The 20,821-nt window shown below is 42.7% G+C and overlaps 1 protein-coding gene across 22 annotated transcripts in view; it reads left to right on the top strand.

Annotated features, from left to right (window-relative positions):
- RBFOX1 (RNA binding fox-1 homolog 1) overlaps positions 1-20,821 on the top strand; it is a 1,472,193-nt gene that overhangs the window by 967,379 nt on the left and 483,993 nt on the right. For all 22 annotated transcript variants that reach the window (XM_053365865.1, XM_053365877.1, XM_053365871.1 and 19 more), the window contains one exon: positions 10,833-10,874. In XM_053365865.1, the coding sequence (XP_053221840.1) occupies positions 10,833-10,874 (42 nt within the window). The remainder of the gene's footprint in view (positions 1-10,832; positions 10,875-20,821) is intronic.

Genomic DNA, 20,821 nt, shown 5'->3' with positions numbered 1-20,821 from the left:
CAGCTCTAGAGTGTCAGGCCTGAGGAATTTTCTCCCTCCCCTTCCGATGGTTTCAAGGAGTCGGGAGGAAACAAGAAAGCTTTTACTTATGATTTATTCAGTCAATGTGGTAACAGACAAAGAACTTCAGTCTTTCCTCCATGATGGAGTTACTTACTCTGACTCCTCCTTCTCCCACCTTTCCCAACAGCACTAGCCACTACGGAAGCCTCCCATTGACAAATGTCTCTGTTTACACTGTTCTTGTACCCTCAACGACCGTCACGTCCTAGGGGACGGAGGACCCTCTATGCTGTCTTGTTGAAGTGTTTGCTGGCTGCTCTAACCCCTCCCTTACTTCTCCTATCTCTGCATAGCTTGGCTGCTCACCTGTCTCCCTCATAGCTTGGCTGTAATTCAGTAATGTCTCTCTGCTCCCTGTCAGCAACAGGAGAAGGGGTGGGGCATCCCCACCATTCCTCTGCCTCTCCATTCCAGTCCCTGACATAGAGTAGGGATGGAGCAGTGGGACAGGAATTTAATTCAGTTCACATTTAAGGTAGAACCAGTACACTTTCCAAAACAATATGTGAACCAAAACACAGCCAGCCTTAAAAAAAAGATATACTCCTCTGAATTTTGTAATGTATTTGTCTAGCCACATATGGGTATAAAATGCTTGTATTCAAGTTTAGTGTCATAAAAAAGGTGTATTTTTGCAACAACAACAAAAAACCCCACAAAAAAACACAAAAATGCATTAAGGGGAATTTATTTGAAAAAAAATAAATGTTAGGCAAAACAGCATTGGGAAGAATGTGTGCCTTAGTCAAAATATACAGTTTAAGATAAATTCATCCCAAAATGAGTTTCCATAAGGGCTTTTTAGATGGATAAAATTGCAAACTGAGGTGAAAATGTTTAGAACCGAAATAAATCTAAATTAACAGATTTGCCCATTACTTCTCAGGATTTGGTAATGGGAAAGTGTGCCAGGGAAATGTTTACTAGACCCATGACACTCACTAAAGTCCCTGATATGAAATACACATGCCAACCACTATTCAGGGTTTGCTTTACTGCCTGTAGAATAAGAGATGAAAACAGCCCATGAGGAAATGGACTTTTCATACTCATGTGGGACCTCCTCACTTCACAGCAGGTGGTCTGAAGGCACATGAGGCCACCACCTTGCTGAAGCTAAGCAGGTTTACAACTTGGGAGACCATCCAGGGACCCACAAATATGCTGCCTTGGGTGAAATATCAATGTATGGAATTTTGCTGAAGTGGTGGAATTCTGGGCCATAGAATTTCAATAGGAGGGAGCTGTATCACATTTTGAGTGTTATCACTCGCCTCATATAGCAAGTTCCTGTGTGGGAAACACACTTTCTGATGTTTTCCCCACACAAGTCAGGGGTGAATCACCTCCAGCCATTTTCCCCAAATCACGCCTACCTGCTCCATACCTGAAATCATGTGTGGTATCTGGCATGTGGCAGGTACAGATGTGGCTGCTAATGCACAATTAAGAACCTTAAACTTTGAAAGCCCTTGGGCCTGGTTCAGAAACTCCAGCTGGTGCAGAATGTGGCGGCTAGAGAAACGGGGGCACCTGGCCACTGTGGCGCCACTGTTAAAACATTTGCACTGATTGCTCATCTGCTACCAAGTCGGGTTCAAGGTCCTTGAATTAATTTTCAAAGTTCTTAGGTCAAACACCATAGGTTCAGTGAACCCCAGAGACTGTCTGCTCAGTCTGCAGGAACATCATAGGCCCTTCCTTGGGTTGGCAAGGCTCATTTGGCAAGAAGAAGAAACTGAGCTTTCAGTATCATCACTTCTGTCCTGTCGAGTACTCTTGCTAATACAGATTCAGCAGTCACTTTCTGTTTTGACTTTTAAACATATACTGAAAACTTTTCTATTCTGTCAAGCTTATGCAAGCAATTAAGAATATAACTCTCCATAATGTTGCTGTTTTTGTTAAGTCATTTAGTCGTATCCGACTCTTTGTTACCCCATGGACCAGAGCACGCCAGGCACTCCTGTCTTCCACTGCCTCCCACAGCTTGGTCAAACTCATGTTCATAACTTTGAGAACACTACCCAACCATCTCGTCCTCTGTCATCCCCTTCTTCTTGTGCCCTCCATCTTTCCCAACATCAGGGTCTTTTCCAGGGAGTCTTTTCTTCTCATGAGGTGGCCAAAGTATTGGAGCCTCAGGTTCAGGATCTGTCCTTCCAGTGAGCACTCAGGGCTGATTTCCTTAAGAAATCTTTGATCTTCTTGCAGTCCATGCGACTCTCAATAGTCTCCTCCAGCACCATAATAGTTAGTTGATAGGAAAGTTGAAATCAGAAATCGACTAATTTGGATTGGGTGTGTGATAGAATTCTTGTACATATTTTTTATTTAATCTATGTCTGCTGTGGACTGATCTGTAGTATGTGCCAAGGCTGTGCATTCAGCTCACGTGAGGTCTTCACCATACCATGAAAAAAATGCTGCGCCCTAAATCACACCCAGCACTTCCCTCTATGGCTACCCATTGCAGGGCATTTTGTGGGGTGTAAGTTGACCTTCAGGAAAAAAATTGTTTACCGTGACTGACCTTCCCATCAGAGAGCTTTGAGGAACTCTAAATGGTCCCCAGAACACTTTTCAAAACCACTAGCCATAAACAAACCCTCAGAATCAAAATCAGTGGGTAAAATTTGTTATCAAGAACCTTGAACATTTGTTTCCTAGTGAGCTTCAGTAGGTATTTTTTTAATAAACACAAACACACGTTTCTGGGGCCCAGATCATCTTTTTGTTGCTGTTTTTAAAGTAAGATATTTTTGTTTATTGTGTAGAGAGATGGTCTGTGGGAGCTGCAAGGGATGACAGATAATCCATAACTTTCCCTTCTCTCCATCACCTCACACACCCTTCATTTGAACTGGGGCATTTTTGATATCCTACCATGTCCCTTGGAATGCATGTCTCATTCCTCTGTTGCCTCTTTGTAAATGCTTCAGATCTACACCTACAGCTCTGGACGTTTAGAAAGTTTGAAGGTTGACTTTCTCTTGGAGATGGTGTTTAAAATACCCTGACTTAAAAAAAAAAAGAGTTGCTAGTCATTGCCCTAGTTAATGATTTTATTTGATACTATTAAAGCATAGTTGCAATTCAGGTTTGTTTTTAAATTAAAAAATCAAGTCAAATCAATGAGATATATATGTACAGTAGGGTTGGGGAACCTCAAGCCCAGGGCCCAAACACATCCCTTTGGGATTCTCAGTTGGCTCAGGGGACTTACCCCAGGCCACAATCTTCACCAGGCCCTACTTGCACCTTCTCCAGGTAATTTTGCCTAGCTGAAATGTGTCCTTGAGCTGTGTTACTGCCCTTTGCTAGCAGAGACAGATTTAGGGCAGTGTGACTAGTTCTGCCACACTGGGCGCCGAGCCTAGGGGGCGCTGTAGGGCATCACAACTATGACATAGTGAATAGAGCAAAATGGAAGGTGAGAGGTAGTAGGCACCAAATTTTGGCCTTGCACAGTGTAATGGTCTAGGGGTTGCTCGTGCGTAAGTTGCCGCCACTCCTGGCTAGGTTACCTGGTTGAACCCTTTCTGTCTGGACAGCCTCTAGCTTCATGGCTGTCTCAGTCGCTGGCAGAATCCGTCAGTGGGCGTTTCTTGAACTTCTTCCAGCAAAGAAGTTCTTTGATGCCAAGTCTCCTCCTACTCTCCCTGCGCGGAAGTCTTCTGCGCAGGGAGGGTGTGGACAGCGGAGTACCCGTACTCTCTCCGCTGGTCTCCGGCGAGGAGTCTTGGAGCCTCCTCTCCGATTCCCCCATCTGTCCCCCTTCTCCACTGGTGTTACACTGATTTCCTTCCCCAGCAGATGGACTGCCTCTCTCCCTACTGGGACCCTCTCCGGCATCCCTCTGGAGCCTTCCCTCCACCTCTAGCTCCGATGGCAGTTCCCTGACACACAGGGTATTGCTGAAATTTGAAAGACCAAAGCCTGCCCCGTTGCTAGGCTAGCAGTTCAAAAGCACGTCAAAGTGCAAGTAGGCAAATAGGTACCACTCCAGTGGGAAGGTAAACCACGTTTCCGTACGCTGCACTGGTTTCACCAGAAGCAGCTTAGTCGTGCTGGCCACATGACCCAGAAAAACTGTCTGAAGACAAATGCCAGCTCCCTCAGCTGTAAAGTGAGATGAGCACTGCAACCCCAGAGTCGTTCGTGACTGGACTTAACTGTCAGGGGTCCTTTACCTTTTTTTAATGTAGCTTCCTGTAGAGGGGTAAGAGTCATCTGTGCTTCAGCACCCACTGTTGCCTTTGACTCTACTCAGCAATGATATGCAGGTCTGTGGAAGGTTGCCAATGAGGCAATATGGTGGTGGGGCTGAAAAAATGGTTAAAAGGCCCTTTGATAGATGTGGCAGTGGATGTGCCTCTGCTGTAATAGACTTGATGTGAGCCAATAAATGAAAGCTTAGTCCAGACAAGATTGAGTCACTGATATTGGGTGATTCCCTAGACCAGATGAATGGAATGTGACCTCTTCTGAATTGGGTTAGATTCCCTCTGATAGAGCAGCTTGGGTGCACTTCTAGAATGACCCTTTGTTCCTGTTTGAGGCCCAACCAGTCTTGGTGGCAGAGTTTCGTCTATCAGCTACAGCTGGTGCACCATCTGGACAGGGATAGCCTAACTTCTGTTGTCTACACTCAGGTGACCTACATGGGGCTGCCTTTGAAGATGGTTTGGAAATTGTAGCTGGTGCTGGATTTAGTGGCCAGATTGTTCACTGGGCAGAATAGTCTGACCATATAGCATCAGTTCTGACAGTATTGCTCTGGCTACCAATGTTTCTGGGCTCAATTCCAAGTGCCGATTTTGACCCATGAAGACTTGTACAGCTCAGGACATCATATCACATGAACTGACATGGGCCCCCTGATTGTCATTTGAGGCCCTTCTCTCTCCATGGAGAGACACAATAATGGGTCTTTTCAGTGGTGGCTCCCTGCTTCTGGAATATTCTCCCCAGGAAGATTTGCCTGGTATCATCTTTATCTACATTTAGGCACCAGGCAAAAGCTTTCCTTGTTACCTTAGCTTGTGGCTCTTACATTGAAGGGTTTCAAAAAATTGTGGTCTCTTTTAACGGGGTGGGATTTTTAATACCCGTATTTTATGTGTCTGGATGTGCTTCTTAGATATTTATTGGTTTTGTTTGTATCACTGATGTGACACTAATATTAGCATCACTAACACTAACATCAGTATAGTATATTTTTCAGAAGTTACACTGGGTCACTTTTATGAGGAAAGCAACTTATAAATATTAAATACTAATAGTTATATAATTGATAGTACAGATGCGTTTACAGGGGGCCATGTCCAAAGTGAGTTTGAAGGGCTTAAAATACCGTATTTTTTGCTCTATAAGACTCATTTTTCCCCTCCTAAAAAGTAAGGGGGAATGTGTGTGCGTCTTATGGAGCGAATGCAGGCTGCGCAGCTATCCCAGAAGCCAGAACAGCAAGAGGGATTGCAGCTTTTGCTGCGCAGCGATCCCTCTTGCTGTTCTGGCTTCTGAGATTCAGAATATTTTTTTTTCTTGTTTTCCTCCTCCAAAAACTAGGTGCGTCTTGTGGTCTGGTGTGTCTTATAGAGCGAAAAATACGGTGATTGTTTTGTTCTGTTTGAAACATTTCTACTGTGCCTTACAATATTTAAAACATCCAAGGTAGCTTACGAATGGAACCTAAAGCAACTATAGCTTTGTAGAAGACATGAGCCCAAGATTTCAGATCCAGTCACAGCTCCTCAGTCTAAAAGGATCAGGTTAGAAGTTTGTCTTATGCAAGTCTATGCATATCTACTCAGCAGTGGTCGTTGGAGCCCATTTGGGGCTGGTGGGGCAGAAGTCAGGGAGACCAACCAGTAGGTGGAGACAAAGCCCATGACAGGTAGAGCCAATTCATTCTAGGCTGGCCCTAAGCCTCCCCACTGTTGGGCTTCTTCCCCCCCCCCCTTTTTTTTATCCTGCTCTTCCTCTCAAAGGAGCCCAGGGTAGTAAACAGCAAGTGATAAAACAATAAAAGCATCTTTAAATTAAAAATAAATAAATAAATAAATAAATAAATAAATAAATGCAGATGCAGACTGAGAAAAGATCTCAACTTAAAAGGCTTGTTGTTGCTGGGTTCTACAAGGAGGTACACTGAGATTGAAGAGGAGGAAGCTGTCATGCTGTGCCACCCCCCCTGAACTGGGGGAAAGTAAGAAGCCAGGCAGGCAGGTACAGGCGGGGGCTGGTTGAAGGCAGACTGACGTAGGTGGGGCAGCACCCCTTTTGCCCTTATGGACCAGCTTCCACTGCTACTCAGAAGAAAATTAAATTCATGACAATGGGATTTACTCCCAGGGACACAGGTGGCGAATCCCCACAACAGCATGAGCTCCTGTTGCTTGGTTCCTGCTCCTGCGGGCTTAGTCATGCTGGCCACATGACCCGGAAGCTGTATGCGGACAAGAAATTGCACGGTGGTGGCGCGGCGGCAGCGGAAGGCCCCATTAGTTAAAGTGGTACCTCAGGTTAAGAACAGTTTCAGGTTAAGAACATAGGGAACCAAGTTACAGTTTGGTTGCAATATTATCAGTTATATGATATTTTTACATTAGATAGAAAGAATGGATTTCTGGACCAAAGTTCACAATTTGAAAAAGAGCTCTTACAAAATAAGGATAAACTTTTGTCTAAAATGTATAATTTTTTATTAGAATGGGAAACAAAAGACGAGCTAGTTAAAGTTTCAGTGACACATTGGGCTATAGTTGTGTGTGAAGACCCCCCAAAATCACCCCCAAATGAAGACACAATAGACACAGATTTTAGTTTAAGGTTTTTGGCATTAAATTTTGGCCACAACTTTATTGATTACAGCATGTGAGTGGATGCTTAGGCATTGGTTCCAGACTACCTGAACCTGCACGGTGGCAGGAACAGGACTGACACTGGGCACCACCATATGTCAGTAAGGGAAAGCATCTTGGGGGAGCAAGAACTCATTTGATCTCACAGCTCACCCCAGATGCTCCTAGGGGCTCTGGCATGGCCCTAGCCCCTTGACAGGGTTCGGAGAAAAGCAAGGCGAGCCCCTGGATTCCTTTAACAGAATTCCCTAGCAGCAGCAATGGAGGGGCAGGCACAGCCAACCACGTCCCCTCCCCAAAACATTGAACCAAATGCCTAACTGCCAACCTTACAAAGTTGTGATGATTTGCTACATGGTAGGCAAAAACCAAGTGGCACCAGCCAATCAGCCAAATGGCAAAATTTCTACCGGGCCCCTGCTCCAAAACAGACAACCCCCAGACAGGCATAAGAACAACCCTAAATATAGGGAGAGGAGGGTGGGTGATCCGCTGCACGTCACAAGAAAGTGAAACTCTCCAACAACGTGCAGCAGCTTAAGTAGCCCCTCAGGAGCTAATAGCCAACCCAACTGACCAAATTTCTGCCCCAGCAACAGAGGGGCAACCAATGGGGTGTTGCAGCCATCCAAACGGTCCCACCCTACAACAGGGAGGCAGTTTCTGGTGATTCCACCGCAACACGTGCCCTCCATGATGGAGGACCCAACATATAGGACACAATATAGATCTTAACCTCTGGGAGAAACTTTGGGAAAGTGACCTGAAATCCACTGCATGTTATTCAGTGAAAGAAAATTATTTGAAAAGATGGTACCTAACTCCAAGTAGGTTGGCTAAACAGAATAAGATATGTATTGGAAGTGTAAAGAAGCAGAGGGAACCTTTTTTCACATGTGGGTGGACATGTAAAAAGACAAAAGTACAGTGGTACCTCAGGTTAAGTACTTAATTCGTTCTGGAGGTCCGTACTTAACCTGAAACTATTCTTAACCCGAAGCACCACTTTAGCTAATGGGGCCTCCCGCTTCTGCCGCGCCGCCGGAGCCCGATTTCTGTTCTTATCCTGAAGCAAAGTTCTTAACCTGAAGCACTATTTCTGGGTTAGAGGAGTCTGTAACCTGAAGCGTATGGAACCTGAAGCATATGTAACCTGAAGCATATGTAACCCGAGGTACCACTGTATATTGGGAAATGATATATAATGAATTGGGAGAAAAAAAGTTTAAAACTACTTTCCCCCCAAAAAAACAGAGTTCTTTTTGTTAGACAGAAATTCCTAGGTGTCAGAAAAAGGTTATGTATGCAACAACTGCAGCCCGTGTTTTGTTAGCCCCAAAATGGAAAGTGAGCAAGGTCCAAACTAAAAAGGATTGGCAACTTAATTTGACAGAATATGCAGAACTTGCAGATTTAACACATAAAATAAGAAAGCAAAAAGAACATATGTTTAAAGAAGATTGGAAAACATTTATTGAATATATTGAAAATAACTGTATGCAGCTGAAAATGCTGGCAGCACTAAGATAAATTCAACAAGGTAAATAATTTTTGACGGGTGGAAAAGTGGGGAAATGATTTGAATGGTAATAGTAAAATATGCAGGAATGTATGATATGTAAAATAAACCATGGAAGGAGAAGGGAAGTCACTGTATATCTCAAAGTTTGTAAAATGTTTATTTTGAAATATAAAATTGAAAACTTAATAGAAATTATTATTTTAAAAAATAGTTCTTATCACTGGATACACCAGAATCTGTTTTTGTCTCTGAATTACATTTGCCATGTGATCATCATGGGAAAAGGTACCATATTGATTACACTTCTAAATCTAATGATGATCAGCAAGGTAGGTAATTGCAATAGTTTTGTGTGTTCAGTGCTAATCTTTATAAAATGTCAAGGAAGACGTTCTGCGCTGCAAACTGGCTGGCTGGCTAGCTAGCTAGCTAAGGAGAGGAGGAAAGTGATGAATAACAAGGAAATACTATTCCAAAGGTTCTATGAAGCAACATTTAATAAAATTCAATTGGTCTGGGAGCCCAAACGGTTTTGACTAAAACTTTGTGAAACCAGCCTATAGTAGAAGTCAACTGAAAGCAGAGAACAGTGAGTTCTCCGGAACAGCAGGAAGTTGATCTGAGAAAGGTCAGTGCTTAGTTGAATCTTTATATACTTGGAGCAAGATGCCTTTCAAATCCCAACTATGCAAATGCGAAAGCAAGCTATTAAATTGAGGGTGAGGAGCCTCAGGGTGGGGATGAATTATACACTGTCTTTGTTCAGTTTCCTCAGTAAAGTGACACCAGATTTTCTTTTTTCCTCTGGACTTTGTATTACAGGCAACCTCCAATTTGTGCGGGGGTTGCTTTCCTAGCCCCCACATGCATTGACAGAGTGTACATAAGCCCGCCCCGCCCTGTTCTGCCCCGCCCCCATTCTTCCCTCTTCCGGATCCAAACTACCCATGCATTAATTGTCACACACCAATTGAAGATGGGCAAAATGGTCGCTGCCCGACTTTAAGTGACTTTGATAACATAGCTATCAGAAATGTGACTGGGAATCAATCATTTATTGTACAGTCACAGACTCATTAAAACAGAGCATACACAGATAATAAAAACATAAGCATTGAAACATACACTTCTTTAAAATACAATGCAATACTAAGGATAAAGCACTCACAAATTCACAATACAAAAGATGAAACATGAAATAAAGGTAAAGGTACCCCTGCCCGTACGGGCCAGTCTCGACAGACTCTAGGGTTGTGCGCCCATCTCACTTAAGAGGCCAGGGGCCAGCGCTGTCCGCAGACACTTCCGGGTCACGTGGCCAGCGTGACAAAGCTGCATCTGGCGAGCCAGCGCAGCACACGGAAACGCTGTTTACCTTCCCGCTGGTAAGCGGTCCCTATTTATCTACTTGCACCCAGGGGTGCTTTCGAACTGCTAGGTTGGCAGGCGCTGGGACCGAGCAACGGGAGCGCACCCCGCCGCGGGGATTCGAACCGCCGACCTTTCGATCGGCAAGCCCTAGGCGCTGAGGCTTTTACCCACAGCGCCACCCGCGTCCCTGAAATACGTGAAATACAGGTTGCTAAATACATTCTCATTGCAATTTGAATCATGAGACCTTTGAACAAAGAAGATAAACTAGGCCACTAACTCTGTTGTTACTTTGTTTTTTTGTCAGCCAATAAATATTCCAGGTGCCATTCCACTGTCCTAGTAGGGTCTTTCTTCATAAGGGATGTGGGGCGAGAAGCAAAGTAGTCTATTAGGTTCCTCTGCAGGAATATTACTTAGAAATAAGACACGCCTCAAACTTTTGACTGCTTCTCCTCCCACGGGGACATAAAACAATCATCATATGGGATACTTTGATAACCCCCTTGTGGAAGGTAGACAGTTAAATCTGGCCCTAGAAAATGCATGGTGATTTTTGAGGATAGTAAAATTATACAGATATGTAGCATATCCAATAATTTTAAAATTAAGCCAGTATATGTTTGCAAGCATGTTCTGTGGGCATTGGATATAAAATATTGGCAATCAATATCTTTGATTTGTTGTTCCAGAATAGATTTTACAGCAGCTGGGACTGGAGTTCTGAAGTCTGGATCTTGGTGGTTATGATATCAGTAGGCATGTTAGATCTACTGCCTCTAACATTTTCGTCTCCCCCTTCACTTTTCAGCTTCATGAACTCCCATTCTGGATTGATCAGGACCCAGATTTCTCTCCTAAATTTCATTCTGCCACCATGGCTTTCTTTTGGCCTGTCTGCTCATCTTTCTCATATTGTTTACAGGCAACATGTCAATAATTCTTGCAAATTTCAGTCTTTGAAGACCTACCATTTTAACTGTTTTCCCCCTACTCTTAATTCCTTGTAGCTTTCAAGACAGCAGATGAGTTGTGAAAGAGGTCAACTAAGGGTAAGTGTAACAATATGCAAAATCCTTTTGGGCAATTGGTGAATTGTTCCTTGTTACTGGAAAGGACCTCTGTTGAAGAAATGGTTCTGTATTGTGTGTGTATGTGTTTTTAACTCAAGGGTGTATTTAATACATGTAAGGTCCCATGCTTGGCACTGGTCAGAGGTAATCAAGTACGGTATTATAAAGCATAGACTTTGTTTTCAGTTTGATTAAGAGGGAGTATATTATTTCGAGGGTGCTTATTGTGATAGGCAGATTATGTAATGCAACCTTACAAAGGAGAACAAGAACTGATTTCTCATGTTGTGAGAAGGGTGAACTTTGTACAGAATTGAAAATCTTCTCGTGAGAGTCAGGTTGTACTTCTGTTTGGATGACGGCAGGGTCACAAAAGTCTTATTTTATCATCTGCTAAAGCAAACATAAACTCTTCCCATTTTTTATTTTTTATTTTTGCAAAGGAACCCACTGAGTATCCACTCTACCACTAAATTATAGTTTCTCATCATCTCTGCTGAGGGAGGTCTTGTTGATATCCATTTATTATTTATACATGCCGCAGTGAATATCCGGAATTTGGTTAATGTGACTTCCAGCCTTTACGTGGGGAGACAGGAGACAAGAAAATATTTATTTATTTATCCATTCATTCATTCTATTATTTACTTATCACACACATTTACCACCAGGCTTTTAACTTTTAATTATCTGTGGCCTTCTTCTGCATTTGGAATCATTTATTCCTACCTTTTAAACATGAGAATTTTAGATTTTTTCCCCTGATTTGTTCTATGCTGGTTTAAATGCATGTGTTGTTTGTTTGTTGTTATAAATCACTTTGAGTTATTTTGTAATAATAATAAAAAGTGACTAATAAGATAACAATATAATAATGCGGACTGCTCTCATGGGGAAGGAAGAGCCCTCCTGAACCAGAAGCTGTTCCCCCCAACTCCCCTCCCATTTCTGAACTTCTCTTAATGTATGCTGTTATTTTTCTTACTTGCTCTCTTAGAAATATATTTTGCTTCTTCTTTGCCCCCCATGTTTTTCTGGTGTTGCCACTGGTTGTAGTGTGTGTGTGTGTGTGTGTGTGTGTGTGTGTGTTGTTGGGGTCATCTTACCATTGACTCTACCTCCTTGGTCAGCATCATTCTCCCATTCCAAGAGCAAGGCATATAAATGCAATGGCTGTATCCAATGCTAGCTGTACTCAGACCCATGAAAATTACTAGATATGCCTAACATGGGTTCATAAATTCCAGAGGTCTATTCTGAGTATAATTTGGTTGTATACATCCCCATGCTTTGAACAGGGAGGCAGGCAATCTCCCCCACTTGCTATTTCACTCATGTTTGCTAGCAACAATTCTTGGTGAAGGCTTCCTTTCGCAAATGTAATTCCACCTGTATTGTGCTCTGCCAGGCTGGACCGAGAGTCAGGTAATAAAAGGCAAAGATTTTCAGATGAAGACCAGCTAAAAAAGAGCCTTGTTGAGATTCCTCCTTTGAATAAGCCCTTCCCTTTCATCTATACCCTGAGCTCCCTTCTTCCTATTATACTCACCCCGACTGCAAGTGATGTTATTCCAAATCACCCTCTCCCCACTTCCATTTTATATCTTCTGCATCTAGTCCCAAGATGTGCTTTAAAAAAACATTTCTCGCTGGCATGTTTTATTTCCCCCCATCCTCTGAATCTCATCTTGCTTCCTTGTTTTATGGAGGGGTCTTGTGGCACTGAATTCAATGCCCTATGCTGCAGCACCTAGAAAATGCTGGAGGAAACACACAATTTCTCTCTCTCTCTCTCTCTCTCTCTCTCTCTCTCTCTCTGTGTGTGTGTGTGTGTGTGTGTGGTGGCAGTGGTTGTTGTTGTGTGTTCTTCCTATTTCATTTCACATTGTGGCTGAGGATGGGGGGGGAACCCAGACTTTGAAACATGAATCATACCCGCTTATTTAAGGCTGTGAAGCAGCTTAGGATCACAGCCTTAGGTAGAAATAAGCTGTAATTCATAAAGCTATAAAAAGCACAATGACAGCCCCAGAAGCCTGTCTTCAGCTTGTGTTTCGACTCCCTGAAAGGCTGAGACTTTTTAACCAAAAGCCTTGGCTTTGTCACAGCTGTAATGTTCTTGTTTAAAATGATGAAATAACTTCGCTTGGGTCTATGGATTTGGATTGTTGGTCTATCTAGACAAGTTCCATCTGCCTCAACTTGTACCAGCTCCCAAGATTTCAGGCTGAGGTATGGCCTCAGCTCAAGTACTCATGAGATCCTGTAACTATGATATGGAGGGGAAGTGAATTCAGCCTGAGGGCACCATTTCCTTTTGGGCAACCTTCTGAAGCCTATATGCTGGAGGGTGTGGTGGCAGAAGCAAAAGAGGGCAGAGCAAAAACTGTAACGTTGACTTTTGGGCAGGAAAAATAATTCCTACATATATTTACATACCCTTCTATATTCTGCACAAGAATGCTCTCTCGCCCTGTGATATCCAGCAAGTGGTATTCATAAGCCTTGCCTGCAGCCGTGGAGGCAGAGCTTTAGCCATCATGGCTTGTAGCCATCAATGGACTTCTCCATAAATTTGACTAATCCTTTTTTAAAGCCATCCAAGTTGGTGGCCATCACTGCCCCCTATGGGAGTGAGTTCCGTAGATAAACTATGTGCTGTGTAAATAAGTACTTTCTTTTGTGTGTCTTCCAACATTCATGGTTTGATCCAGCGGGGTTCTTAGGAGAGCTGAGATTAGCTGAGGCATTTTGTGGAGTGTGCAGTCACTCACTGCCCTTGTGAGTTGGAAGTGTGTGAAACCATCCCTATCTGCACTCCACACCTTTAGGTGTACATGTTTAACTGTAATGTGTGATGGCCCCCGAGAATTCCCATTCTTGAATATTTTCATTTGTTCCAGGATTCCAGTCTCCCCCCCCAAAAAAAAATCAGCACCTCAGCCCAGTAATTTATTAATTGGCTGGTGTTAGGGTCAGTTTATCATTTGTTTTCATCAATGGGTGCTGAGCATTCATCAAACTGCCACAGAGAATTTTTTGTTCAAAACAAAAATCCATCTTTGTTAGGCGACCACAGCTGATAAAAATCCTCTTCTTCCTCAGCATCTGTTTATGACTTTCCTTTCTTTTTATAGAAATAGTAGTAGCAATGGTAATAATAACAATAGTTGTAGGTGTAACAACAACAACAACAACAACAACAACAACAACATATCCATATGGCTTTCCCTACTTTTGCAGCAGTAGTAAGAAGCAGTAATGATAATAATAAATTGCACATTTCTATAAGTCTTTCTCTTTTTTGTAGTAGTAGCACTACAAATGATAATACTAATTAATAATAGTAAACATGTGGCTTTTGTGGTAGTAGGAATTAATAAATACTACTACTGATGATGACGATGATGATGTATCTATATGTGTTTGTTTTTTTCTCTTTGTTGTTTTAACTCCCTCTTTTCCAAGTATCTGCTAGCATAGCAATTGCATCTGCAGAACCCCAAGAAACACTGGACGTTTCCCATAGCTCTTATTTTTCTACATCCTCGAGTTTCCATCCCTGGCTCCTTCCAGTAAATAATAAATGGCACATTACCAGCACAGGGTACTGTGATCAAAACTGGGCCATCAGAGTTGATGTAAAGTGCAGATCACGGTGTTCGTATTTCTGTGCTTGGATATTGTAAGGGCACATACAAATCACTGCACAACATGAAGAGGAACAGAGGAAAATCTTGACATCTCCAGATAAGTATTCATCTGATGCTCTCCGGCTGCAGACCCAAAGCTGTAAGATTGTCACAAGTGTAAGATTAAGATGTGGCAAAACAGGGGTGCAAAATTAGTTACATTCTCTGTACCCCACCCAAATGGCAAGCTTTTTCCAGTTCTACTTTTGGAAAAGAGAAGGAACATTGATGTCCCAGAGATGGATGACAGAAATAATAATAGGTGATATAATAATACAGTGGTACCTCGGGTTAAGTACTTAATTCGTTCCGGAGGTCCGTTCTTAACCTGAAACTGTTCTTAACCTGAAGCACCACTTTAGCTAATGGGGCCTCCCACTGCCGCCACATGATTTCTGTTCTCATCCTGAAGCAAAGTTCTTAACCCGAGGTAATATTTCTGGGTTAGCGGAGTCTGTAACCTGAAGCGTCTGTAACCTGAAGCGTATGTAACCCAAGGTACTACTGTAATAATAATAATAATAATAATAATAATAATAATAATAGGTGCTCTGGGGAGATATCTGTGTCTGTTTACATTATGGCAGAATGTCCTAAACCCTGTATTAAAGGCAGGAGTCAAAGTACATTTGGGGAACTGCAGAGAACCGTGATGGAAGTGCAGCCATGTTCCCTGCCTTAAAACTGCACGATTAGCACATTCTCATCGGCTCTCTGAAACAGATGATTAAAGCACATAGATCTCAGTCTCTCGACCCTCTCTCTACGTCAAGATAGGTCTGCAGCTATATTTAAAGCAGGGAAGCTTTACTCAGCAGTATCTTGACTCTGTTATGCTAATTCTCCCCCCCCCTCACCCCACATAAAATAACTGTTTCTAAAATAATCTTTTAAAAAGTGTTTTGCTTGCCAATCCATCCTCTTAACTGCATCAGTGAATAAATGGCAGCAGAATTGGCAATGTGAGCATTAGCATAGGAAACAAAGCCAAGGATTTATTTATTTATTTAATGCTGGGAAGTAAGAGCAGCTGTATTAAGTCTGATCATATTTGGGTTCATTTGTTAGCTCCAGAAGCTAGTTCTGGAGGAAACATTCCCGAGCCCCTGGAGCTCCTGAGGTCCATGACTTGAGCTGAAAGCTGGAGCACCGATCAGCAAGGCTCCCATTGCTTACACCAGGCCTGGTCAACACTGAAGCTTCATACTGCAAGACAATCTCAAGGGCTGGTGTTACACGCTGCTGTTCCTTTCTCTGCCTGAAGAGGGGGCCATAGCACGAACAGTAATTCCACAATAGCCCATTAGGTCCCTGCCACAGCTGGGGCGGGGCGGGGGGGGGGAGGGGCGGCACAGAGATCCTTGAGTAGTTTTATCTACGCTGTGGCTCTGTGGGTTAAACCACAGAGCCTAGGACTTGCCGATCAGAAGGTCGGCGGTTCGAATTCCCATGACGGGGTGAGCTCCCATTGCTCGGTCCCTGCTCCTGCCAACCTAGCAGTTCGAAAGCACGTCAAAGTGCGTGTAGATAAATAGGTACCGCTCCTAGCAGCAAGGTAAACGGCGTTTCCGTGCGCTGCTCTGGTTCGCCAGAAGCGGCTTAGTCATGCTGGCCACATGACCCAGAAGCTGTACGCCGGCTCCCTCGGCCAATAAAGCTAGATGAGCGCTGCAACCCCAGAGTCGGTCACGACTGGACCTAATGGTCAGGGGTCCCTTTACCTTTACCTAGTTGAGAGCCATGTGTGTTTCAACATAGAACACTCTCAATGATGTAGAAAAAAGGTGCTCATTTCTAACTATAAATTGATAATTATGGGTTGCATCTAATTTTCATCTTATACAGAGTAGACCTGTTGGAATCAATGGACATGGCTAACTTTCATTTCAATGGGTCTACATCGAGTAAAATGTTAGTTAGATGCACTGCAATAAAAAAGTCAATTTATTGGCCAATTGCCGCATAAAGTATATCCAAGCGATATGCAAACTTTTAGGAACAATAAGCATAACTGAAAAACAGAAAAAGAACCATATGCTAGAATAATATTTTTTTAAAAAATGAACAGTGCATAAGGATAAAACAATGCAGGAAAAACAAACCAAATAAAACAGCAGGGAAAAAATACAGTATTGTCAACCAACAGCAAAATGGCTGGGGAAAGCCTTTACTTGGAGCCAGAAAGGTGACATTGATGATGCCCGGTGGACCTCTCTGGAAAGAGCATAGTATGTGTGGGGAGCCACTGCTGAAAAGGCCCTGTCCTTTATCATTGCCCTCTGAACCTCACTCGGGAAGGGCACCGGCAGAAAGACCTCAGGAGAAGATGGAAGGGGCCAGAGTCTGAGCAGGTAAACACTGAAGTGGTGCTCCCAAAGGTGCAAATGGGTGAAGGGAGGAAGACCCTCCCCAAAGACTCCCACTTTCCTCCTTGCAGCCTCTTTCCCAGAGTGCTTATCTCTCAGCTTACTTCCAGTGTTGGAGCTTGCTTTACTGAGAATAAAAGTATACAGGAAGGAAATCTATAAGGGGCTCTGTGTGTGTATCTGTGAGGAGGATGAGTGAAAGGGATAGATGTCTCTGTCAATTCTGGTGACCCTCTGTTTTTCATGTTGAGTTCAGTTTGCTCTAGTTCTGCATATCTTTGTCTTTAGAAATAAAAATAGGTCTACATAAAAATTCAAATACATTTAGATGCGCATTTTTCTTAGTATATTTTGTATGTAATTTTGCCCAATATATGCATTTCCCCCCCCCAAATTATTTTCAGGTAATAGAATACATTTTTGTATGTTTCTCTCTCTCTCTCTCTCTCTCTCTCACACACACACACACACACACACACACACACACACACGTTCTTTTCACTAATATATACATTCTTATACACATTATTCAGTTGGAGAACTGTATTGTAAAACATGGAGAAGTGCAGATTTTGAAGGGAAGTTATGTTTAGGTTTGTGTATTGATTTGAGAAGTGCAAATTTTGTAAATATGCCTTAAAATGCAAACAAGGAAATTTTATCTCCCTTTGGGGTAGTTGTGCACACCTACTACCTGTGTGTGGTTTGTTTGTTTTTAATAAAAAATATTATAATTATTTAATTACATTTATATCCTACCCCTTTCTCCAAGGAACTCAAGGTCATGTACCTGGTTCACCCTTTTCATGTTTTATCATCAAAATAATCCTGTGAGGTAAGTTAGGCTAAGAAGTAGTGCATGGCCCAAGGTCCACCTGTGGGTTCAGGGCTGGATTTAGGTTTGATGAGGCCCTAAGCTACTGAAGGTAATGGGGCCCTTTATATGTCCAGCTGTCCTTTTTCAACAACAAATTGTGGCTGTTTTTTGTGTTGAATATACACTATATGGTAATTTATGGACCATAATATTTTAGGGAGCAGGCAGGGCCCATTACTTACATCATAGGAGCCTACACAACACAAAACATTGTTGCTGTATGTAGGTTTTATTTTATTTGTTTTTTTATCTTATATTTTGGAAATGTACATCCAGGGTTTTTTTCTTTGTTTTTTTGCGCCCCCCCCCCAAGAGAGTGGGGCCCTAAGCTATAGCTTGTTTCGCTTATATGTAAATCCGGCACTCAGTGGGTTTCATAAATGAGTGGAAAGAAATGAAATTTTTTGAAAGAGCTGGAAGAAAATATTTTGAATTCTTGGATGCAGAAAGTTTTTCCTCATAAAAAGCAATGTTTTTTGTAGTTTTAACTCTCTTGCTCTGTTGCCATAACAATGGTGGTGATCAGTGGCCAGCAGGCTGCCAATTCAAAACACGCCCCCCGCCCCCATAAAAATACCATGACGTAGTGTCTTTTTTTTCCAGTGGCATTGTTGGAACTTGAACAAATTTCAGCAAACAAATTATGAGGGAGAGTTATCTTTTGCACAATGGTGCGTTTTTGCAAGATACAGTGCGGGAAATGCTCCATGCCCACCAGAATACGGGGTGTGAAATGGATCTTCAAAAGAGAGGAGAGGTCCCCAGCAGGCTTTTGTCACTTGGCATGCCTTCCTTTGTTTGCTGCTATGTCAAGATGGAAGGAAAAGAAGTTTCCTGTGTCAAGTTAACTTTGCGGATACATCTTCAGCCAGGCACATGACAACAACTGGTTTGCTAAGTGTGGGCTGGAGGGAGGCGAGCCCATTAAAAGCGAAATAACAGCCTAAAGGAGTTGGCAGTGAAACTTCCCCGAATCCCTGTGCATCGCCCTTAACATCTTCACTCTCATTCACTGGACTAGGAGGGCTCCCCTGGCATGTGATTGAAAGACAGCTCATGCTTGGAAACTCGCCTTTCTCAGAGGGAAACGGTGGATGAAAACAAAATACTTGTTAGGTCAAGGAAACAAGAGGAACTGGAGAACAGCCCTGTCTTTCAGTGGAGACACTAATGATGTCCCACTGTAGAATGTCTACAGAATGCTCTTTGTGAAGACATGATGGAATGCATGGGCATTCCACGCATGCCGTGCTTGGCTTGGACCTCAAGACAAATCTCTTTGAAAATGTGTTGTGCTTTTCGTATTTTAAAAAGTTAGCATTTCTACCAAGATATAAAAAGCCATCATATACTGCCTGAACAATAAGAAAGCAGCTGGTTTTAGACAAATCAACGGAGGCACTTCTTCACTTCACATGATATGTAACCCACCTATGGATTTAATTGCCCCTGAGAGATGCAATCTTGCCACGTATACCCAAAGTAGGACCTGCAGCAGAAAGTTGAAGCATGTGCTGGTTTTATAGGAGGGACATTCAGGTTTCTGCTGGTCCAGCCACACCCTCACCTGTATTGTTCCTATATTTACGTTTATTATATTCATTAGTAAAAAAAGGAAATATACAGATATCAGTAAATGTGAGAAAGATACTATTGTCCAGAGTAAAAAAGCAAAATCATATATAAAAAAGACGCAAACATCTATCAAAGAATAAAAGTATAATTTAAATAAAAATCATGTGATATTTTACCAGGTAAGTATATCTGCAGGTGTTCTGACATTGAATCCAAAATATTAACAAGACCTTCATTTAACAGCAGTTTTGTTCATTTACAGAAGAGGAAAAATGTTCAGATCAACCAAACCCATTTATATGGTGGCAGTGGAGGTTATCCATGTTCCTCCATATTTCTGTATGTTATGAAGTCATACCACACAGAAATACATTTGTCAGTCTTATTTTGGTGCCTCAAAACTCCTCAAAACAGGTCAATTTTCCCAAATTGGGCCATATTCCAAGCCAAATTGTACACCAGGACACTACAGAAGCACGAGTTACATCTCTTCCATGTCAAGCGATGCTACTGTTTTTGGCTTGCAATAATTGACTAATAAGATCTTCACTATTTCCTCCTTCACATTAAGCTTAAGCATAAAAAGGAAAAAAGGCCTGCTAGATCAGGCCAGTGGACCATCATAGCTCAGCATCCTTTTCTGCCAGCTGCCAACCGGATGCCTCTGCAAGTAGGACCTGAGCACACAGCAGCTTTTCCCACTTACACTTCCCTGCAACTGGTACCCAAGGGCTTTTAAGAAGCAACTCAGCCTCAGGCTGAAAATGGTTCTCCATCTTTGCTTCAGAACTTGGTTGGAACTCTTTTCTGAACATTCCTTCCCAACTTTCCAAGTCGAGAAATCTTTCTTCTCCCCCCCCCCCCCCAGTTTGCCCACACCTCCTTGCTTTTGTTTCATTTCCCCTCAGCTGCCCAAGCACTGTAAAAGGTAAAACGGGAAACTAATTATATAGGCTAGAATCGATTAACACAGACAAAAACAGAGCTGACATGAAGTGGCCAGGGTGTTCATGAGCCAGTGAGCAGCAGTGGGGTTCGACGGCTGTTTTAAAGCTTGGTTGACATCAATTCTCCTTAAAGTACTCTTCTGGAATATCCTTCACAGAGGTGGCTGGACTGGGCATCAAAAGAACTCTTTCCAAAACAAATGAAGCCATTTGCAGTATTTTGGCGCTGACCTCCAAGCAGTATCCCACGATGGCCTCTTATTCAAATCGGCTCAAAAGGAACAAAATAGATCCTTACAGCCAGCCCACCAGGGAAACCTGCAAATTAAGCTGCAGTTAGAACTGCAGTTTTTTATTCTCTCTGTCCCCCCCCCACTCCCCACTATAATTCCAAACCCATATTGAGCAGCTCTGCAACAGGGGCTCTGTGCTTTGAGTAACAGGCCCAATCACCAGTGACTAAATAGAT

Source organism: Podarcis raffonei, chromosome 14 (assembly GCF_027172205.1).
Source record: "Podarcis raffonei isolate rPodRaf1 chromosome 14, rPodRaf1.pri, whole genome shotgun sequence".
Classification (NCBI taxonomy): domain Eukaryota; kingdom Metazoa; phylum Chordata; class Lepidosauria; order Squamata; family Lacertidae; genus Podarcis; species Podarcis raffonei.
This window is presented reverse-complemented; position numbering and strand designations above follow the sequence as displayed.